This window comes from Saimiri boliviensis, chromosome 1 (genome assembly GCF_048565385.1).
Source record: "Saimiri boliviensis isolate mSaiBol1 chromosome 1, mSaiBol1.pri, whole genome shotgun sequence".
In the NCBI taxonomy this organism is placed as follows: domain Eukaryota; kingdom Metazoa; phylum Chordata; class Mammalia; order Primates; family Cebidae; genus Saimiri; species Saimiri boliviensis.
The window spans coordinates 126,061,933-126,084,864 of record NC_133449.1 but is presented as its reverse complement, the minus strand read 5'-3'; the positions used below and the strand labels follow the sequence as shown (position 1 = coordinate 126,084,864).

The 22,932-nt window shown below is 56.3% G+C and overlaps 1 protein-coding gene across 4 annotated transcripts; it reads right to left on the bottom strand.

The window, feature by feature from the left end:
* Positions 1 to 962: 962 nt before the first annotated feature.
* PROM2 (prominin 2) lies at positions 963 to 22,538 on the bottom strand. 4 transcript variants are annotated; one of them, XM_039476800.2, is made up of 24 exons: positions 21,906 to 22,538; positions 21,228 to 21,277; positions 20,619 to 20,821; positions 20,404 to 20,524; positions 20,086 to 20,149; positions 19,714 to 19,803; positions 19,217 to 19,419; positions 18,773 to 18,847; positions 17,980 to 18,043; positions 17,620 to 17,779; positions 17,109 to 17,261; positions 15,956 to 16,079; positions 15,301 to 15,392; positions 15,106 to 15,190; positions 12,273 to 12,419; positions 11,676 to 11,747; positions 10,752 to 10,844; positions 10,511 to 10,564; positions 10,126 to 10,206; positions 9,874 to 9,942; positions 9,038 to 9,127; positions 8,728 to 8,834; positions 8,312 to 8,385; positions 963 to 3,576 (listed from the first exon to the last, which is right to left on the bottom strand). In XM_039476800.2, exons 1-23 carry the CDS (start codon positions 22,147 to 22,149, stop codon positions 8,322 to 8,324), a joined length of 2,505 nt encoding a protein of 834 aa, XP_039332734.1. In that variant the 5' UTR covers positions 22,150 to 22,538; the 3' UTR covers positions 963 to 3,576; positions 8,312 to 8,321. The 4 variants fall into 4 exon arrangements, with proteins under 4 accessions (XP_039332734.1, XP_010350313.1, XP_010350312.1 ...); XM_010352011.3 differs by having other exon boundaries at positions 963 to 2,975; XM_010352010.3 differs by lacking the exon at positions 963 to 3,576 and adding an exon at positions 5,995 to 7,900 and having other exon boundaries at positions 21,906 to 22,537.
* Positions 22,539 to 22,932: the final 394 nt, after the last annotated feature.

Genomic DNA, 22,932 nt, shown 5'->3' with positions numbered 1-22,932 from the left:
CTCCTGGCTTCTCCCCTACCTACCCAGTCACCAGTGTCTCCTTCTCTGCCTCCCCTGCCATCTGCCTTTTTCTCTGCTCCTCACCACCCTTCTTGGTCACCAAGGAAGATTGGGGGTGGGGGGTGCAGGGAGCTGGGGCTGGGGAGAGGGGAGCTTGGGGTAGGAGTTTCTGCCCCTAAGAAGTGGGGAGGAGCAGCAGTTGAACCCAGAGAGCCCAGCAGGGACTTGGGAAGTGGAAAAGGAACAGATCATTTCTGGAGGCATTTTCCAGAACAAGCCAGGACTCCCCCACCGCCCCAGTTCTGCCTGCTACTCTTCACAGACACAGGGCGGTGCCAACCTTATCATGATCTCAGCCCAAAAGGCCTCCAGGACAGCATGGAGCCACTGCTCCCGGCATCTGAAGTGTCCTCCCTCAGGGTCCTGACCTGAGGTGCTGGTCTGCAAGGTGCTGGTCTTCGGCTCGAAACCCAGAAACAGTGACAGCCACCAGGGCCTCATCAGCAGAGTGACACTCAGGGGTTCTTTCGCCTCTTTCATCTGTCATTAACCACCTCCTATTAACTACCTCCGTTCACCCGACTCTAAGCGTGGGCATCTTCCCAAAGCATGAGCTGCTCTTGCTCTCCAGCTGTGCTGGGTCCCCTCCCAGCTGCCAGGTCCGGATGCATCCAGGGCCGCTGACGACCTGACCAGATCTCCTGGGCTGTGAGGGTGGAGAACGGGGGCGAGGGGCCGAGGCATCCCTGGGGGTGGGGACTCTGTCCTGTCCCTTGGGCTGGCAGCTCCTGGGCATTTGCTTGCTCCCCAGGGAAACCACCCAGGAGCCAGGTGCCTGAAACCTTTGCCAAGTTTCCCTTTTTGGAGCCCAGAGGAGCCAGCCTGTGCCAGTAGTTCCCATGGAGACGGAGCCCTGGGATGCGCCCCTCCTTTGCAGCCTGCACAATTGCACTTGCACGCCCTTTTTCTTTTTCATTTTTTCTTTATTTTCTTTCTTTCTTTATTTTTATTTTTGAGCCAACCAATTAGCTCTAACTTCAAATTCTCAGGGGAAGGAAACAGCCTGGAGCTGTCGACCCCCTAAGGCAAGGAGGACTGTTTCCAGAAGGGAAGTGGCAGCCCAGGTGTCTGGCCCTGTGCGACTTCAGGACAGGCTGGACATCACACTGGGGGAAGGGCTCAACAGAGCCTGGAGGACTCCCCAGCTCCCTCCCCCACCCACATTGCACCCTGGGAAGTGGGGCAGGGAGGCAAGGCCCTTCATGGCTGTCAGCTCCCTGGGAGCTCCTCCGTTTTTCGTTTTTTTTTTTTTTCTCGAGACAGGGTCTCACTCCAGTCATTCAGGCTGGAATGCAAGGGAGGCCTGGGATTTGGGGCCAGTGTGGTCCAAGACAGCCACCAGCCCATGCTGAGATGCTGGTCCTCACAGGTGAAAGAGGCAGGAAGCCATCTCTACAGGGCAGAGACGCTGAGGTGTAATCACGGCTTACTCTACCCTTGACTTCCTGGGCTCAAGCAATCCCGTTTTAGCTTCCTGAGTAGCTGGGACTACAAGACACATGCCATCATACCAGGTTAATTTTTGTATTTTTTTTTGTAGAGACAGGGTCTCATTATGTTGCCCTGGTTAGTTTCAAAGTCCTGAGCTCAAGTGATCCACCTGTCTCAGTCTCCCAAAGTGCTGGGATTCCAGGCATGAGCCACCGTGCCCGGTCCCATCCTCCTTTCACTACCTGGGACAGGGCTGCCTTTGACTCCAAGCAAGCCTCCACAAGCAGGGACGTATGGGGCATTTTAAGTCCTCATAGTGGCCTTGGGAGAAAAGTGTTATTCTGTCATTCTACAGATGATAATGGTGAGACCCAGAAAAGCTAAAGGACTTGCCCGAGTCACAGGCTTGGGAGTGATGAAGCCAGGTCCCAAAGCCTCTTGCATTCTTTCCAGAGTGAGCACCTTGGGGGATGAGATCCTGTGAGCAGCTGTATGCCCACGGCTTACACAGCAGCTTGGAAACTTGCTGACCTCACTGCCATGATGGGCTGGTCTTCCTGATGGTCTGGCTGGCGGAGTCAGTAGCAGAGGAGCCCACTCGCCACAGCAGCAACCCCGAGAGTTGCTGGCCTCTGTTTGGCACACCTGCCTGCCGGCATCCCATACTCAGTGCGCTCTCCTCAGAGTTCACCAGCCATGACACTGCCCTGCTCCACTGCACCCACCAGCTGCTCGGTCTTTTGAACCTCCCACTGCAGCTACCACCTGGGTAGGTGCCCCTCATAAAATACAGATGTGAGGCATGTGTGCCCCCTGCCACTGCACCCCATTTCCTCAGTGGCCTGTCCAGGGCCCCAGCCACTTCCAGCTGGGTCCCTACCCTGGGCCTGTGGGGAATGCAGGAACGAGCAGGGGCAGGAAAAAGATGTGTGTGTAGGGGGGTGTCCCACATGGCCTCAGCAGCCGACCTGCTGTGAGCATACAGGCATCTGCAGAGTTCCCAGAGATGGCCTTGGCATTCCCAGTGTTCTGTGCAGTGCATCCGACCCACAGAAGGTTGAGTAGGCTGCAGGAGGGCCTTGTCTCATCCGCTAGGAACGCTTCAGCCCTGTGTTTCCCACTGTGGTTTCCTCACATAGGGGCTTTCGGGAGAAACCGAGGCTGGGGGGAGTTTGGAAGTGGGAAAGGAAGAGATGATTTCAAGCCCAGATGACAGTCGGGTTTCCTCTGGTCAGTGTTTCAGGAGGCAGTCGTGGTCTGTTTCAGCTGACCAGGGCCCTCACACTTGTCCTAACCCAGGCAAGCGGCCCAGTGGCCTCCGCCCACGGGCCTCGGGGGCTTCTGCACCTTCCTCCACTGTTGCTCATGATCCCACATTCCAGGCCCAAATTCAAGTCCCTCCTCCCCAGGCCCCCAAACCCAGCTCTGTGGAGCCCCCTGCCCAAGACTGTCTTCCTTAGGCCCTATTTCTTGTTGGGTTCTGGCTGAGGGGTATGGAGGGAGGGAGAGAGAGAGAGAGAGAGAGAGAGAGAGAGAGAGAGAGAGAGAGATTAGCCTGGCCGGCTGTAGCACATCCTGGTAGGAAAATACAAATTGTCCTCATCACTTCACATCACACAACACAGGCTCAGTCCCATCCAAGCCCATGTCATCGTCAACTCTCTTGCTCTCCACCCAGCTCAGGCCTGGCAGTGGGGCCTGGGGTGGGCAGCAGACATGGCAGCCTCTAGCTGAGCTGCACTCTGGGTTTGCACAGGTTGAGAGCTGTACTTCTTTCTCTGTGGGCTCCTGCAAGGGTCCTCAGAGCCTCACCCCATGGTCCCCTGACTAGAGTATTTCACGTGGGCCTTGGGGGACCCACAAGCCCCCCGATGCCTAGTGGCAGCTCCGCATCCACTTGGCTGTCAGTTCACTCTCTGGGCAGCCTCCTTTGACTGGACCTAGGAGACTCCCTCTGCGGTCAGTCACATGAGGTCCATCACCTGGGCCGCCAGCCCTCTCCTTAGCTCCGCCTCCAATGCAGCCAGCCTGACGGCTCTCTAGACTTTGTAGTGAATGAGGCATCGGTCCACGGAATTTTTCAAACTGGAAGGGAAATTGTGATGCTCTCTGGGACTTTGTTTAAAGCCCCTTTTCTTGCGACTTGAAGTGAAGAGAGGGTGGCCGACCCCACCCCTCAAACTCAGCTCACCTCCCTGAAACCTCCCTCCTCTAACCTTAGCCCCTGACTTGTTGGCTCCCACTCCAGCCCTCAGAGTGGGTAGGGGCTCAGCCACCTCGTCCCTAAATTCTGCTTCACTCGTGGGCAGAGGCCAAGGGCTGGAATGGGGTCCCCCTCTGCACATCCCCTGCCTTCCTCCTCACTCAAGCTGCAATTCTCCGTCAGCATTTGTAAGATGGATGAGTGTAGACCGTCTCAGGACACGCACACCCAGCATGTGCTAGGAAGGGCTAGGACCACGGAGAAGGAGCTTCATTCTGGCAACATGTGCTGTGTGCACCAGGTTGGCCACCGGCCTCCTGGTTCAGCTCCTGGCACTCAGGCTAGAAGCGATGGACAGCCCTGACTCGGGGAGAGTAGGGAAAGGGGACTCTGTCCACCTCCGCCCAGAGCAGGGCCTCCAGCTGATTCCAGAAGACTCAGATGTGGGCTGAGTGCCATTGTTCTCGGCTGCTTCATTCGGATGAGTGTTACCCTTTCCATTCTGCCCACATCCAGTCTCCGTGCCTAAGCTTTCTCAACTGTCAGGCAGGTAAATAACAATGCCTGCCTCCCAGTTAAGTCATGGAATGTGCTTCCTGACTTATGCTCAGTGCTCAATAAATAAATATTAACTCACACTGTTTGTCCCTTCAGGTGGTTGGGCAGGCTCTTGCCCTGTCCACGTGGTTCTCCTTTTGCACACCTTGAACTAGCTGGAGCCGCCCTGAGGAACCACCTGGGACCTCAGACACCCTGGCCCACCTGGCATTTCTTTGGCAGAATTTGCCACGGGGCCTTCTGCTGGGTGGCCAGTTTGGAGCATCTGGAAGAACTCCTAGCACCCCTAATCTGTCATCTCTGCCTCAGGGACAACAAGGACACTTGGTTCAAGTCACCTTGGAGACAGGGCTCTGCTCCCACATGCCCACAGGGTTTTTTTTGTTTTGTTTTTTTTGAGACAGGGTCTCAAAAAAAATGACAACTAGCATTGCCTCCGGGAAGAAACCTCCAGGGCCACCAGAACCAGGGGACCTGCTTTCAAAGCCTGGCCAGGCTTTAACTTCTGAGACCCTGAACCAGCCATGTAACTTCCTGGAGCTTCCTCTGTTCAACCAGAAAATAGTTTGCTCCCTCAGAGACTGTCATGGGACAGAAGAGATTGTGACCTCAAAGAAGCTTCGTTTCACATATAAAGTAGCTTTAGCATTTTAGGATCCCAGCATTTTAAAAGCCAGAGAAATAGGCAATCTATTTTCTCTGTGGCTATTTCTGTCTCTCTGTCAACTGCGGAGAGCTACCCCATCCCCAGGTGACCCGTATTACTGTGGTGCTCTCTAAACCAAAATCCTTTGCAAAAGACAATGGTCAATTAGCTGGGCCACAGTTTCTGGACACTAAAAACAAAGAGTGGCAGCCTTTTCCCAACTGACCGGGGGAACATCAAAGTTGATTTTTTAGGACTATTTCTAATAACAGTAGACTGAGTAACCCATTCAGGACAACTTAAAAAGCTGCTCAAAATTTGTGTCTGGGGGGCATTTTGAACAGCTTTTAAAGTTTTATATAAATATATCTATAACTTTAAATACATACATATTTACTAAATTATATATGCAATATTTAGTAAATGTATGTACTCTATATATATTTGTCTAACTGAGCACAAATATATGTAATATATTAATATATTAAGTCTAACTGAGGGTATTGGGAAGGAAACAAAGCAGTGAAGAATTATAAGGTCAAGATCTGGGAAAAGAGGGCAACTCAAGAGACATATGCATGGCATCTGGGGCTACGTTCTCTGTAGGATATCTGCTGATTCCAGAAGACACTGCAAACCCCACCAACAGGAAGGCTACCTGGCAAATGTTTTATGCTTTGGATTGGGGCCCCAGAGGGCTTCACCCTGTGAATATGAATGAACTAGAATTAGATCAGCCCTTAAAGTGACTCAAATCATCTCATTCCCTACAAGTAGATTAAAGAGATCTGGCTCACTGCATCCCCAGCCACCTGCAAGACATAAATAAATCATCACGGAAGAAGATAACTTCATCCTAGACCTGAAATTACTTGTACAGGTTTGCAGATATAATGTGTGGTACTCAACAAAAAAACCTGCCAAATATGGGAGGAGACAGGACAAAACTAATAAAAACCAAGAGAAACAACAGACACTAGAAACAGACTCATGGAGGCTCTGTATAAGGGACTAACTGAACTTTAAAATAACTGTGCTCAATATGTTCAAATATATAAAATAATAAATAGGTAATTTTGAGAGAGAACTGAAAATCTTTTAAAAAATTGTTTATATTCCATTTGTAATCCCATAAATTTCATTTTTTAAATGCAAGGGTGCTACTTCCCCCATGTAAGTCAACAGATGATTAACCAGCAAAAAAAAACTTCTAGGAAAAGCAAAAAAGAGGCAGTCATGTTACATTCAAGGATGCTCATCTGACAGTAGTAACAATACGTTATGTTATGAACCATTCTAATTTTTAGTAGAAAAACTTGTTGATGGTTTATAAGATGCAGTTAAACATAGACATTTTCAGCCTGGGCAACATGGTAAAACCCCATTTCAACAAAAAATACAAAAATTAGCCAGGCATAGTGGCATGCACCTGTTGTCCCAGCTATTCAGGATGCTGAGGCATGAGAATCGCTTGAGCCCAGGAGGTGGAGGTTGTAGTGAGCCAAGATTTCACCACTGCACTCCAGCCTGAGCAACACAGCAAGACCCTGTCTCAAAACAAACAAACAAACAAACAAACAAAAACAGACACACCCTGAAACCCAGCAGACCACCATCTTAAAAGACTTTCTGCCTTTAAATAGGGGCCTGTCTCCTTTTTACCTTGTACCTGCCCAGACACTAGCTCTACCCCTGGCCCAGAGCAGTCATGGCAAACAACAGCAGCAACAAAAATAACAATAGGCAGCATCCGTCTACTGAGCATTTGTTCTGTGCCAGGCCCTGCCAAGGGCTTTCCATGAATTATCACACTTGATTTCACAACACTTTGATGGGGTGTGACTATTCTCCCCACCTTATAAATGGAGAAGCTGAGCCAACAAGCATCACAGCCAGGCTGTGAGTGCAGGTCTGCCTGCTCCCGACAGTAGGCTCCCAGGCTGGGACCTAGTCCCCACCTGCAGATTGCTGGAATAACCCCTGGATGCCTGCAGCCAGAGGAGACCTTAGAACTCTCCTCTCCATAAACACTCATTAAACACCAGCTGTGTACAGGGACCCAGCCTAGGAAACCTGGTTTTAAGGACCCAGAACCAAAGCTCAGGGAAGTGAGAATACTTTAATGGATCTGAGGTCTGTCTATCTCTTCTCTCTCCTCTTCCTCATTTCTGGAATGCAGCATCCAGCACTCAGGGCTGACACAGAGATGGGCTGGGGATGGCCCCAGGCCACATGCGCAGGATAGAAGGGGTAGTGCGAAATCCTGTTCTGGCCACGAGATGCCTCCTGAGAAAGCTGGGTGGGGGCTATGGAAGATGCAACCTTCTGAAGAGATAAGGGTGAGCCCCCAGTGTGGCGCAGGTCACAGATCCCTTCCTTGGGAGCCAGTGCTCAGAGAGGAGCTAAATGCCAACACCCCCATTTCTAACCTGAGTGCAGTCAGGGAGGCTCAGCCTTCAGACAGGCCTCCCGCACCTCACTGGGCACCAATAAATCCAGACTGGGAACTGCAAAGGGCCCAAGGCCTTGGGTCAGTGTCAGGGGCCATGGGAGAGGGTCTGCAGCTAGCCCAGACCTCAGCCATGGTGACCCCTGCCTGTTGAGTGGCGTTACCTGAGTGGTTTGGTTGGGCAGGATGGTCCCTAGGGCCAGCAAGGTAGCAGTGGGGATAAGGGGAAGAGCGGACAAAGGGAGAAAATGACCTCCCTGAAGGAAGGAAGTAAAAAGCTGGGAAGGGCATAAGAGGGAAGTCGGGGCTGAGGGGAGGCCAGATGAGAATGGGGGTTGCAAAGAGCTTGAGAAGGGCAGAGGGAGGCTTGGCAGGGGGAGGACACATGGGAAGGGGAGTGAGGTTGAACCAGGCCTCTGTCCCACCCCGGGGACCAGGCTCCAGCAGGTGGAGAACAGGCTTTTCCTGTGAGGATGTTCTGCAGCAGGAGGGTGAGGGGTAGACACCTGGAGGGACTGCTGGCTCTGCAGCTCCATAGACGTCCCATGTGATTCTGAGAGTGAATGATAGGTGTTGTGAGCAGAAAGGTGTAGAAAGGGGCATGCAAGTGGGGGCCAGGTAAGCTGGAGCTGGGGACAGTCCAGGCCTGGATGCCAGCCTGGGGTCTGGGGCAAGAGCTACTGAATGAAGTCCTGTGACCCAGGCTGAATCAAAGGGGAGGACAGGCACCCTCAGGGTCACCTCACCCTGTCATGGATTAAGAAGGAAACAGGTAAAGAGGAGGGAGGGGAGAGCAGGGCTGTCAGCCCCACTGCTGGATGGGCCACACCTAGCACCCAGACCCCACCATGTCCCCAAACCTTCCTGCCTTCCTGGGCCCTGGAAAACCTAGACCCCAGCCCCTCCCCATCCCACTCCCTCAATCCCTAGCACGGAGCAATTAAGCGAGTTGGGGAAAACTCACCCACGGGGCCCTACAGCTTCAGAGAGGTGACCCGGGGGATGTGGAAAAGCTGAGTCTCCTCAGAGCTGGTGGAGCTGCAGCATCAAAGAAAGGGAGTGAGCATGCCCTTCCTCCCAGACTCTCAGCCCTGACACAGGGACAAACCCAGAGCTCTGAAGGTTTCTCTTCGGAAGCCCTTCAGAGAATGGGAAGGGTCCCGCAAAGCTGTACCCAGATGGATGCAGCAAGAGGAGTAAGGGGCAGAGGTATGGGAGAACTTCCCAGCTCTGGAGCTCCTCAGAGTGTGGCTCTTCAGGGCTTGGCCATGAGCCTCCTCTGCCTGGGAAGTCTCAGGAGGGGCTGTGGCACGGGACCCTGGGGGCTGAAAAGACACTTCTCTGGCCCCGATGCTGCCTGCAGAACTGGCAGCTCCTCACCTGAGGCGTTTCCGGATGGGACGGAAGTATTTGGAGGTCTTGACAGCAAAGATGATGCTGGGGATCAGGAAGAAGGTGCACCATCCCAGGCAGAACCAGAAGGCATTCTGCAAAAGGGCGTGAGGTCAGCTCACTGCCCTATGTGGCACCCAGCACCCCACATATGGCATCCAGCCTCACCGAGCTGCCTTGTCATCAGAGCTGGGACTGGGGCCATGCCTGGCCTCACACCCTGCTCACCTGGCCCTCCCTGGAGAGCAGGAAGGCTTGGGGACTTGGTAAACAAGCCCTGATGAACTGGGGCACTCACCCAGGGGTCAGCCGTCATGTCACATAGGATCACACGGCTGTTGTCCAGGGCTCCAGAGAGGGGCTGGCAGGTGGCGATGCGCTGAGTCACCTGTGGTGTCAACATGAGGCAGGTGATGCCAGACACCCAGACCCACAGGCCTGCACCCATATCCAATTCAGGCAGAGTGGTTGACAGTGACAGATAGGCCTGGGGACACCGCTGGGGCCACCACACGCTTTTACACACATGCAGAGAGGCAGGTACAGACAGATAAGGACACATCTTACTGGCTTCTTACTGGGCCCCTCCCCTTTCCGTCTGTCCACCAGCCTGGATTAAGGCTACTGTGACACAGCACCATGCTTCAAGCCACTCTCACTGGGGAGGTAACACGTGTATGTACACATGCACACACACACATACACACACACACACACTCACACACAGATACACAGACACACTCAGGGTAAAGCCAGACCCCTGCCACTCTGATGTGGGTGTCCAGACAGCTTGCAGAGGCTATTTTCAGTAAGGGTCTGCAATGGGAGATGGGCTTTGAGGACTGGCCTCGGACAAGCTGGGGAAGGGGCCGGCCCAGGGAAGGGCCTACAGGCCGGGTGTGATGAAACATTCTGGAGAGTACCAACCCTGCTCACACTCAGCTCAGGGAAGGGCTGCCGCAGAGGTGGGTGGGCAGAGCTCAGCCAGCAAGCAGGGGCACAGATGCCAGGTTTGGGAGTTTGGGTTTGATACTGAAGGCCTGGGTCACCCCCAAGGGGCTCTGGGGGCGGAGCAGGGCAAGGCAGGGTGAACAGCGAGTCCAGGGAATCAGTCATTGCTGAGGCCCCACTCACCTCCTCTCTCACCCAGGCTACATACTGGGAGAAGTAGCCCATCTCCCGGGCCAGGAAACACTCACTCACCTGCAGGAAGGAGAGGAGGTCTGGGCTGCAGGGGTCCCGGAAGCAGCTGTGCCCCCTACCCTCGACACCCACCATGCCTAGCAACTTGAGGACAGGCCCAGCTTTCCTGGGAGCCACAGTGAGAAGCCAGGACTGGAGAAGCCTGGGGTGGAAACCCCTTCCCCCATCCCATCCGCCACTCACATTCCTCAGGATCCTGGTGGCCCAGGCAGGCAGCTCTCCTTTCAGGTAGGTAACATTGGCTAGGACATCTGAGGTCTCCAGCTGGAAGGGATGAGAGCCTCAACTCAGTGCCCCACATTCACACATCCATTCATTAATTCAACACACACCGCAGCACACTCAACAGGAGAGGGTTCGGTACTGACAGACTTGCCAAGGGCAGTGATCCCCCAGGCTCTGCCGCCACCCCCATCTTCCTCCTGTCCCCACCCCACAACCTGGGCAGAGTTCCAGAGTGAGGTGGGCTCCTGCTTCCTCCCTTCCTCTGCAGCCACCGCCGCCCTTCCCACTCCCACCGCGCCCCCCCCCCCACCTTGTACCACACGTCCCCAGCCCCAGCAACCACCTGGAGATTCGGAGCAGAGGACTCCAGGGCTCTGATGCTGACATTGAGCTTTGCCTGTGGAGAACAGATCAGGGCTGGTTAGAGGAAAGAAGGAAAAGGAAAGGAAGAAAGGAAGGAGGGAGGAAGAAGGGAGGAGGGAGGAAGGAAAGGAGGAATTCTCAGAGCTTCCCTCTGCTTTCACTGTCCCCTCTCCGGCTTTCCTCTCCCCCAGGACCCATGCTCCCTGGGCCTCCAAACTGACCACAAGGCTCTGCTGGGGGACAACCTTCTCCTGGTGGAGGTTTCTGAGTCCGTGGGCCTCCTCCTGCAGCCGCTGCCCCAGCAAAGAATTGCCCTGAGAGGAGACAGAAATCAGAATGGCCCTGCCCAGCACCCACCTACCCCTCACCCAGACTTTCAATCTGACATACCAAGGGGAGGTGGGGAGTGCTGGGCTCAGAGGCAGAAAACTGAGGCCTCCTTAAGCTCCAGGGCCTGATGTGCATTTGGGGGCCTACGTCCAACTTCTAGGTCCACTCTAGCTTGCTGGGTGCCCCTAAGTCAGCTACAGAACCTGCCTGTGCTGCAGGGGCACCTGCTGAAATTGAGGATGCTCCTGGCTCTACCCACTCTACGGAGTTGTTGCAGGGCTTATCAGATGTTTCAAACAGGACTTTTAAACCCTAGATAATTATAAATACAAAATGCTATTTTTCTCCTCAAGGGCAACTTGGGAGGCTGAGGCAGGAGAATTGCTGAACCCAGGAGACAGAGGTTGTAGTGAGCTGAGATTGCGCCACTGCACTCCAGCCTGGAGACAGAGCGAGACTCTGTCTCAAAAAAAAAAAAAAAAAGAAAGAAAGAAACACTTGCCCAGCTGTGTGAGGCCAGAGAAGTGATTTCATCTGCTCTGAGATGAAGGACAGTTTACCCCACAGATGAAGAATCTCTGGCTCAGAGACACTGCATGGCTTGCCCTAGGCCACGCAGCCAATGGGTGGCAGAGCTTGAATCAGAACAGATGCTGCAAAGCCCTCCAGCCCAGCCAGGGGTCAGGAGCCGCCTCAGGTCCCACTGGTGAGGGTCCTCAGTTCTCTGCCTTTGCCCTCACATCCTCCCACCCTCTCCCACCTCCCAAGTCCACTGTGGCTCCTACTGCCCAGTGGGGGCCCTGATTCCCTCTGACCTGGGCCTGGGCCAGTCCTTCCAGCTCCTGGGCCAGCTGCTCCATGCTGGTCTTCACCACAGGCCTCTGGATCTGCAGGCAGACAGGAGAGGCCAGGAGGGATGAACCCAGCTCCCCTGGGGTCCACCTCCACCTGCTCCCAGCCTCTAACTCCCTAGTCTTATCAAATATAATCTACACCAGCTGAATGTATTGTGATACATCAGTCACAGTGGATTTTCCCTGGAACTGTGAACTATTTCAGACATCTTCCCAATGAGATAGAAACAAGAACAAATGAGGCACCCTCTGGTGTAACTCAAGAAAGAGGCAACTTCCCACTGAGTCCTCTGCAGCAGTGGGTTCAGGACCATGAACAGTGACATGGTCCACTGGACTGGAGGAGAGGGTGTCCATTCCCGAGTGACCTGGGTGGTGACATAAGGACAAGTCCAGGGGCACGTGATCTGGGGACACCTCCACAGGAAGAGGCCCAAGGAAACACGTAGAGGAGCCCAGAGCTAGGACAAGGTGAGATGCACACCCGGCTCCTCTGTGGGCCCCTTTGTTCCATCACCACCTGGCTGAGGAAGCCCAGCTGAGGTACCCACCGCTGACCTGAACAAGGAAGTCGGGGTAGTGGATGTGCTGGAGCCCACTGCTCTGCAGGGCCTCCAGGTCCCGGCGGGCGGCTGAGCTCAGCAGGTCCAGGCTCTGTGTGTCTATTTTCAGGCTCTGCAACTCCTGCTGTAGCTTGTTGGTATACTGGGAGGGCGGGTACAGGGGAAGTCATGCCCAGTTGCTGAGCCAGGACCCCAGAGATGCTCCCGTAAGTGAGGGGGTCACCAGGAGTTATGGTTTGGATGTTTGTCCCCTCCAAATTTCATGTTACAATACGACCCCTGGTGCTGAGGGTGAAGGTGGGCCTGATGGGTGGTACTAGATAATGGGGTGAATCCCTCACATGTGGCTTAGTGCCATTGCCCCGGTGATGAGTGAGCTCTTGCTCAGTTAGTTCACATGCGAGCTGGTTGTTTGAAAGAACAGGGCACCTCCCACCTGGCTGTCTCACTTCCTCTGGCCCCCCTTGGCCTTCCACCAAGAGTGGAAGCTTCCTGAGGCCTCCTCAGAAACAGGTGCCAGTGCCATTCTTCCTGTACAGCCTGCACTTAAACCTCTTTTCTTTATAAATTATGCAGCCTCAGGTATTGCTTTTTTTTTTGGTGGGCGGAGGAGACAGGGTCTCACTCTGTCACTGAGGCTGGAGGGCAATAGCACAATCACAGCTCACTGCAGCCTAGACCTCCTGGGCTTCAGTGATCCTCCCACTTCAGCCTCTCTAGTAGCTGGGACTACAAGTGCAAAACACCACACCTGGCTTTTAAAAATAAAACCTGTAGAGAGGGGGTCTCTTCATGTTGCTCAGGCTGGTCTTGAATTCCTAGATTCAGGTAATCCTTCCACCTCAGTTTCCCAAAGTACTGGGATTACAGGCGTGGACCACCATGCCCAGTCTCAGATATTCCTTATAGCAACATGAGAACAGACTCACACAGCAGGCCCTCAGGGCCCCCTGCCCTGGACACCCCAAGCCCCAGACAGGCTCCCAGTAGGTGCCTGCCCCAAACTGCCAAGATCCAGCCTTCCTCCAGTGCCCATCTGGCTTCTGGGCCGAGACACAGATCTTCCCTGGCCACCTGAAATAAAATAGCTTTCCCAGCCCCTCTTTATCCTGTCAGCTGTGTCAAGGCCTTCAAAGTGCCTGTTGCTCTGAAATGATCTTATTTGTAGGTAATTGTTCATTGCTGTCAGCTCTACAATTCTGCCCCAATCCCCCAGCATCTAACTCGGAGGCTCACACATGGTGGGCAGGGTACAAGTTTGTTAGCTACATGAATGAATGAATGAATGAATGAATGGACACAATTATATTTTCAGGAAAGAGCCTCAGCATTTTCCTACTATCACTGGAAGAGATTTAGAGGTCGTAAAATTCAGCCCCCGTGTTTAACAGGCAAGAAACTGAGGTCAGAGTAGAGCATCCACTTGGGAAGTGACGCAGCAGGTTAGAGACCGCAGCCCAGCTTGGTTCTCCTCTCCCCATTCCTCCCAGCTGCCTTTTCCTGGAGGAGAAAAGGCCTGGCCCTCTCAGGTGGGGTCTTTGGGCCGTGTCTCTGGCATCAGTGGCAGCAGCTGCAGGAGAAGCGGGAAGTGGGTGGTGCCCTCCCCACCCCGTTCTCTGGAAAGCCCTGTCATGTCTGCATGCCAATTAGTATCTCCTTTGAGGACAAGGATTCTTATGGCCACATTTGGTACATTGTCAGGTGGCCTCAGAGGACTGCCCAGTGCATCAGAATCCAAAGCCCTATCTGTCCAGACCTTTTTGTGAGCTGGACTCTCCCCTGCCCAGGACCAGAGCAGAGATTCCTCCCCTTGAGAGCCAAGACTTCCTGCCAGCAGGGGGGTTGGGCTCCTCTGCCCAGGGCCCTGGTTCAGCCATCCATGGCCAGCCTTCCTCTGCAGGATAGTGTCTCAGCCTAGCACTGAGGTATTGCCTGCTCCAGGGACCTCCTGTCTGGTTAAAGATGCAGAAGGAGGAGTGAGCTCCATAACTGTCCCAAGTTGTCCAGTTCAAGGCACAGAGTTGGGACTGGGACATCTGGCTGTGCTGTCCGTGGGCTGAGGCTGGTTGGTGGATACAGGGGTTGGAAGGGTTTCCCGGGATGATGCAAAATCAGCAGTTAGCATACTCCGTGTTTGGGGAGGGAGGGAGGACCTGGGGGCCAGGGGATGTGGATTTCCCTAGGATATGCTTAGGAGCCTGGAAGTCTCAGAGGGAATGTCTTACAGCTTCTGTGCAGCATGAGGAAGACCCATTCGCAAAGTCCATTCCTCTTGTGAAACAGCCCTTCCTTGCCTTCGTTCTAGAACTGTCTTGCCAGCATTGGCAAGTGTCTCCAGTTCCGCACACCAAGTTCCAGCAAAGCCCAGGGGTTACGGGAAGAGGCTTGTGTGTCAGGCTGGAGGTGGAATCTTGCCACCCCCACCTCCCACCTGCACAAGCTTGGCAGGCCCTCCACCAGCGTTAGCCAGACTCGTCGCCATCCTTGTTGCTGCTACGTCCCTCTTCAGCCTCCCCCTCCCAACTGTAGCATCCCAGCCAATGCCCGTCCTCAGTCAGGACACCCCCCTTGTACTCCAACTCATTGTCACCAGCCTTTCCTGCTGCCACTTTGGCTGTGCTCGGGGCTGGCCATAGCCTTCAGGGCACACAGACACACCCACACACCCAGAACCTTCCCCTGGGCTGGTAGCTGGGCCTCTGCCCTTAATCCCTCACACAATTTCTCAGGTCTCCTAGGTTCAAAGAGATGGTGCCTCCACAGAGGCAAAAAGACCAGAGGAGACGTTCTGAGGAGGGCTCCTCACAGTTCCCGGAACGTTCTCCCACCTGGCTGATATCCAGGTGCTCCTCCAGGTTGTAGGAGTCGTTGAGCTGCAGGACTGTCCAGAGCGCCGCCCCTTCCTTGCACTGCCTGAGGAGGAGCGAGGAGGATCCTTGTGGGTAGCAGGGGTGCTGAGGTCCCTGAAGGAAGGAAGGTCCTTCCTTCTCTGGTGCCTAGCCCTGCCCAGGCTGTCCACTCACCGATAGGCTTGGTGGATGCTGATGTTCTTCCTCAGGCCGAGAAGGTGTGACAGGTTCATGGACGGGGGCAGGTTCCCTGGGGTGTCTGCAAACTGGGGATGGGCAGTGAGAAATGGGCACAGAGAGGGGTGGAGGCCAGGCCACCCTGGTTCCCTAGGGCCTGGGCCCATGCCTCGGTGGCACAGCAGAGACCAGGGGTAGAACACATCCCCTCACCCCTGCTCACACCTGGCCTCTGACTCTGATGACTCCCGGGCTCTAAATCCTCACACGGGCTCTTCCCACGGATTCCTAGGAAGGATGACCAACCCAGTCTTCCACAGAGAACCCAGTCCAGCATCTCAGCTCACCGGACACCAGAGTCCCAGCTCCCAGACAGTGTTAGGAGAGGAGAGGGCATGGGTCAGGGCGCCATCTCTCAGGGTCCGTAACCTGGGGCCTGGGCAGCATCCCAGGGACTCATGGGTGCTTTCTCTCTCCCTCCCCCATCCGCTGGTGGATTTCTGTTTCTTTCTTTAGCCATGTCCGTCTCACTCCTCCCCTCCCTGTCTCCCTCTAACCCCCTCTGACCCCCACTTTCTCCCAACCCTCTTACTCTGCCCACACCAACCCAACCTCTCTCCCCAGGAGGGCCTGTAAGCAGAGACAGGCCTACCTCAAAGAGCTCACCGCTCTCCCAGCTCCGGCACACCAGCGTCTGCACGTTGCCACCCACCAGGAAGGTGGCAAACACCAGGAGAATAAGGGGGGCAGCAAAGAGGAAGCTGAGGCCCACGCCTCTGGGGAAGGCAAGAGGCAGGACTGTGGGACAGCAGGGACTGGCTGCCCTGACCATACCCTCTGTCCCACCAGCACCCCAGGGCCAGCCTGCCCAGTCCGCTGGCCCCAGGGCAGAGCCTTTACGGGAGAGGAGCTTGGAGGACTTGGCCTCCTGGGGAAGAGGGAGAACCCAGAACTCCTGACAGTCCCAACCTCACCTTCACCCTGTGCCCACCCTGTCCCTGGTGCCCTGGCTGGCCCTGGCAGTCTAAAGGAGAGAACAGCTGTTTTGTTCAAAGAGTCAGGACGTGCTGGGCTCACACCTGTAATCCCAGCACTTTGGAAGGTTGAGGTGGGAAGACAGCTTGAGTCCAGGAGTATGAGACCAGCCTGGGCAATATAGTGAGACCCTGTCTCTACGAGAAATTTAAAAATTAGCTGGGCATAGTGGCACATGCCTATAGTCCCAGCTACTCCAGAGGCTGAGGCATGAGAATTGCTGGAGCCCAGGAGGTTGAGCTGTAGTGAACCATGATGGTGTCGCTGCACTCCATCCTGGGTGACAGAGCAAGACCCTGTCTTAGCAATAACAAACAAAACGAAAACAAATCCCAAAGAGCCAAGACTACTCACTTCTGTGCCTAGGGCCCAGCACTCAAAAAGATCACCTGGCATGGCCAGGCATGACCTGCCAACAGGGCAGCATCCCAGCAGATCTGAGGAGTAAAGATCTTAGACCAGAGGGCTCAAAGAGCTTGTGAGGTGGGCACAACCCCATGCCAGGCTGAGGTTTGGAGAGAAAAACGTGTTGGATTTCAGCCCCCATTTATCCCTTTAGCCAGGCACTATTGCTTCGTGAAGGAGTGCCCATTAGGTGCTACAGCTGCCCCTGCTGTAGGAAGGAAGTGCTCCTTGTTGGCCATTCCTGCTCTGGTCCAGCCCCTTTATTGAGATGAGGATACTAGCAGATGTGTTCAGGAGCCACAGTAAGCAGCCAGCCCTGTGCTCGAGATTGGGGGGCGGCTTTCCCTCTCCCAGCCCTCTCTTACGCCATGAGGAAGCGGGCTCCAGCTTCGCCCTTGGCTTCTGAGTGGCTGGGGTCCTCCCTGGCAGACAGGCCCCAGATGCCCAGGTTGAGCCCTAGCAGGTTGCAGAGCACCACGAGCAGGACCACGGAGCACAGCACACAGCCCACGATCCACCTACCACAGAGAGGACACGGGTGTTAACTAAGATGGGAGGTGGCTGGCACCAAGATGGGGGGATGTGGAGCCTGGCAGCTGGGTGTGGCCTCTAACCCCAAGGCTGGGGCTTCAGAATTGCACATGCAGACCCTTTCCAAGGCCCTACTACTCCTATGTGGCCTCCAGGCTCAGGCTCCGAGGGCACACAGCCTGGTAAGGACTTGGAGGCCCGTGGAGTCAGAGGTCTTGGCATAAAAATACACAGAGGCTCAGTACAGTCAGGGGCTGATAGGATCTGGGAATGGGACTCAGGGTGGCATAGAGGCTGGGCTGCCCACCCCACCCCACCTCATCCCATCCTGCGGGCGCCGAGCACCTGTAGGTCTCGTATCTCTGCACCTCCTGCAGGTAGGGGCGGCTGCTCTCTTCCACCTCCTGCAGAGCCTGGGCCCAGCGGGAAGCCGCTTCCGAGCCCGGGAACCCTTCAGCCAGCGTCCTCAGCCCTTCCGGCTGCTGGCCCACTGCCTTCTTCAGCTCTGCCCAAAGTAGCAGGGACTTGTGGGATGCGGAAGGCACCCTGGGGCCCAGGGACAAGACAAGTGGGCAGGAAGAATGTCTGGGAACCACAGAGGGAGGACAGTCCCCCACCGCCCCACTCCACTCTCAACAAGCCTCCCTCATAGGGATGGGGTGGGAAGCCATGCTGGGCAGCTGCCTCTAACTCGTGCAGCCTCACCTTGAACCACGCTGGCCATCTGCATGGCAGCCAGGGCTGGAAGGGCATTGAAGGTGCTGTTCTCCTGCAGGAACCAAGTGGGGTTGGGCCTCCCCATCTCTGCCAAGTATCCCCTTTTAGGATACCCCAACGTCACCAGGTCTAGAGGGAGAGGAGGGGAGGGGAGGGGAGGGGAGGTCTCCCCCTCAGTGCTCCCAGCTTCCCTCTGTTCTCTTGGTCACTGCCCTCTTTTCCCCTCCCTCCACCCAGCCTGACTCAACTTCCCAAAATGTTGCTCCTCCCAAAACCTCTTCTTCCTATCCCCACCCCTCTCCCACCACTGCAGTGAACTCCTAGCCACCCTGCATACAATTGCCAGGTCTAGCTCTTAAAGGGCCAGCTCAACCCACCCTTCCAGCCTCAGCGCTGACTTCCTTCCTTCTGGAATCTTCCACTCCAACCACCCAGAACGGCTGACTCACCATTTCCCCAGCTTCAGGTCCCAGTCCTGGGCGCTGACTCACACCGTCTCCTCCCGCTTGGCCCATCTCCACCTGGGGAGCCTCTTGCCCTCTGGGCTCAGCCTGAGCCCTGTTCCCTTGCCATCCCCACCGCCTTGAAGGTCCCAGCTCTCCCTTCTGAGCACAGATTATGTGCACACCAAGGAAGGTCATCAGGAGTCCCCTGCCCAGGGTGCTGTGTGGTGGGTGGGACCCCAAGTCTCAGGTACAACTGAGTTCCTATCCAAAAGGTGGAAATGGAGACCCTCACTTGGCAGGTGAGGGAGGAATCAGGCAGACCAGGTGGCTCTCACCTCCTGGACCATGCTGGAGAAGTTGGCCTCGGGGACACCCTTTAGCCGGTGCAGGACATGGTCCACAGAGGGCACCTGAAATGGGGGAAGAGGGGGTTATGACAAAGTTCATGGAGAGGCCTGAGGGGGATCCCTGGGGATAGATGGGGGGGCAGGTGCCTCTAAACCCCTACGTCCTCAAGTGTAAAATGGGGATTGCCATGGCTCCTACTGCCCCTGGCAGCAGCAAGAACTCAAAGAGCTCACACATGTGAAGCTCATGCACAGGGCATCATGGCCCAGGGAGCACTCCACCCACTGCCAGGATGACCCGCATTAACCCTGGGTGGGTGGAGCAAGGGAGGAGCAGCAGGGGAAGGGATTGGGAATTTGCCTCAGGGATCCCGGGAGTGGCAGGCAGCCAGCCCGCTGTGGCTTTAAGAGGACTCTGTCCTGGATCTGCACCTGGCTGAAGTCAGCAGCCAGCTCCAAGATGCGGGCCCGGCTCAGGGCCCCTGCACAGTCTCCCTGGCACCCAGCCTCCTGCAGCAGCTCGATGAGGCGGTCCCGGTGTTCCCGAACGGCTGGCTCCAGGTCCTGCTGACCAGCCTGCAGCTCCACCACTGTGGAATTCAAGGCTTGCAGGTGGTGCATGGAGACCTGCAGGGCTGAGAGACCCGCATCCAGCCTGAGCAGTATCCACCATAGGCATCCCTAGATGCCTTGCAGGAGGCAGAACTGCCCTCCCCCAGCCAAAGGGACCTGCAAATCATTGACCTCCTGCCTACAATGGAAGCAGTGCACATTAGGTCAGGGGAAGGGGGCTAGATCCTGGGGTACAGCAATGGGGAAGTCAAAGGTGGGGCAGAGGCAGCTCAGGAAATCCAGGGCTGGGTGCAGGTGGGATTGCCCCAGGAAGCACCCACTGGGCACCACATCATCCAGGTGCGGCTCCAGCTCACCCTGGCCCAAGCTGCCCACAGCCGCCAGCAAGGGGTACATGGTGCTCTTGAGCTGAGTGTGGATCGCACTCCCGATGCTCACACCGACACCTGCAGAGCACAGGGAAGTCTCAGGGTGGGTCCCCAAGAGTGAATGGGCCCTCCCCATCCCCATCCTGCCTCTGCAGGCCCCACCCGGCTCTACAGGAGCCAGTGGGGGGTGGGTGGCACAGCTTCTCCCTCCCGCAGCTGAATGGCAGCCACTGGCCTGATCTCCACCTTTGCCATCCTGTTCCCAGATGGGGTCTGAAATGAGGGAGTGAGAGGTCCCCACCGAGGCGCCCAAGCAGGGGTCCTAGAGCTGGCTAGCCTGCCAGCCCCTGAGACCCTCACCATTCAGCTCCTCCGAGACTCGCTCCTGGGGCAGGGAGAACTGCTGTGCCACGGCCTGCAGCTCCTAGGCAAACACAGGGCCCTGAGGCTGCCCTTCCCGGTCACCCGAAGCCCTGACCCCCACCTCTCCCCAGACCCTCCCTGACCCCATAGCATCCATCTAGAGGGTGGCTGACTCTCTGTCAGGGGCAGGCAGGGGCAGGAGAAGGGGTGGCTTTCAGATGTGCTGGTTATGGGCCAGTGAGGGCCCACTGGGCTCCATCCTGCCTGGGCCTGGTGCTCATAGGGGCACATGGGGGTGTGGGTGACAGTGCTCACTTGGGGGACATCAGAGACCAGGCCCTGGAGGCTGAGCAGTGTCTCAGGCACGGCCTCGATGCTAGGGCCCATCTGTTCATGCGTGCGCTGGTTGGTGACGAAGGCACAGACCACGCCAATCCTGTGGGAATGGAGGGAGGAGGAAGGAGCTTGCTGGGTACAAGGGAGCCTGGGGCTATGGCCCACCCTGCCCGGTGCCCTGGGTAGTGCCTTACAGCAGCACGAGGGTAGTCAGCAGCAGGAAGGCCATGAGCGCCGTGCGCTCACAGGCCAGTGCCTTGTGCTCTGTCTTCACTCGGCCCCCGCAGCGCCGGCGGCAGCGGCAACAGCAGAAGCAGAGCCCGGTGGCAGGCACCAGCAGCAGGTAGAGGCCCGTGATCACGGCACACACCACGTAGCCTGCCTCATACTGCACCACCTGGGCAGGTGGCAGGGCATGAGGGGCAGCCCAACTCCACTGCCCAGCCCTGGCTCCTGCCTGAGCCCAGAGGGAAACCAGAAGGTGCGGGAGTGCCATCAGGGGCATGGCCTGCATTTCATGGAACCCATCCCAGAGGAACTGCTCATCACGATCTCGCACAGGAGGAAGCTGAAGTTCAGGAGGTTCCAGCTCCCTGCAAACCTCACTGCCAGTAAACCACAGATCTGTGGTTTGCATCCAGGTCTGCGGACTGCAGTGCCCATGGAAAAGGGGAGAGGATGCCCCAGCCCCCGCCTGGTGGACACCCAGCAAGATGGGCTGAGCGGAGCCAAGGTTTTTCTGCTCCTGCCCTGCTGCTCACCCTGGAACTCCCTCCCCCAGCACCTTTCCCCCGATTGCTCACCTCATTCACCTTCACGGAGGCCAACTCATTCAGCAGGGCCTTTACCAACTCTACCGGAAAGAGCCAAGCTGAGGATATGGGGGCAGCCACCGCCCTGCGCCTGTGTCTATCCTCTCCCCACTGCCGGGGCAAAGTGGCTCTGGGACAGGGCTCCTCCCACCACCATGGCACCCTCGAAGAAAGCTGCATCACGCAGCCCTGCACCGTCCTGCCCTGACCTTAACACTGCTACAGGAAGGCGAGCTGGGGAGAGGACTGCACATCTCTCCTCCTGGACCCTACAGGCCTGTTCTGAGCCTGCACAAAGGCAGAGAAGGGGCCGGGCCTGGCAGTTCTTCCCCTCAAGCAGCAAGGGACAGGACTGGGAGGGTCCCTCAGCTGCTCCTGGACCCCCCAACCCAAGCACTGCTAGATTCAGAGGATGTCTGAGCCAGGTCTGTCTTTCTAATGTAACCTCCTCCCTTTACAGATGGAGCACCTGAGGCTCAGAGAGGAAATGAGGCCTGCCCACAGTCACGCAGCAGGTTCTGGAGCCCTCCCCAGATGCTGCCCTTTCTACCCCAGGAAGATGGCAAGTGCCCGCTGGCAGACTGGGCACATCCCATGGTAGAGGGGGACAGAGAAAGCCTGGCTGGGGACTCAAATGCTGAGGCCCTCGTGGAGGAGGGGCACACTCACCTGCAGGGAAAGGATTGAGCTGCACCACGGAGAGGAAGCGGCGCACGGTCCCATAGAGGGAGTCCAGCGGCCCTGGCGCACGAACTCGAGGGGCCAGCCACCGGGCCCTCGCCGCTGGGGTGAATGCCAAGTGCTCTGCCAGGCCGATGGACTTGCAGTCTGTGGCCCCTGCCACCAGCTGACTCAGGGCCAGGCCCAGGCCCAGGCCCAGCAGGGGAGCCAGCAGAGCCGGTGCGTGCCTCATGGGGTCGGGAAGGTAAGGCGCTCAGGCTCAGGAGGGAACAGGCAAGCCCAGGGCAGACCGTGCATCCTTCTCCAGCCTCCGTCCCTCTCTCCACAGCTCTCAAAACCTGCCCGACAGGTTTGGGTTCCTGAGCTAGCTGGCCTCCCACCTTCCTGCCTGCCTGGCTTGGAGCAGAGGAAGGGCCGGGGTGGAGGTTCAGAGTAAGGGGCAGGGCCAGGCTGGGACCGCCCTTGGTGGCTTGGGGTGGAAGCCTGGGCTCCCCACCACCCAGATTTTTGCAGGCGAGGGCTGCCTCCAAGCTGGGTCCAGAAGGCACCTCACCAGCTAGGGATCACCTAGGGTGGCCCCATTTCAAATATTCTGTTCCATGCCCAGACCCAGCAGCCCAGTCTGGGAGCTGTGAAAACAGCTGCCTGGTGAAGCCCTTGCCAAAACGATCATAAGACTAGACACACAGGGCCAGGACACAGGCTTGCTCTCCCTGCTTCACCTGGAAGACACTATGTCCCCACAATTCATGCCCGTTGCCCACAGCCAGGCCAACCTGGGACAGAGGCCTACCTGACAGGCATAGGCCTTTGTGAGGGCAAGTCCCAGAGGTGTGCCCTTTGGCCTGGCTATACCCCATCCAGTCAGCAGCTGAAAGAACTGATAGGATATACCCAGAAATGTGTCTGCCCAAGTCTCTGTTTTGTAAACAGCTGTATGCCCAATACCCAGAAAGTCACCTATAACTGAGCAGGTCATGGGAAAATTCACAGAAGGGCTGGAGGATATCAGAAA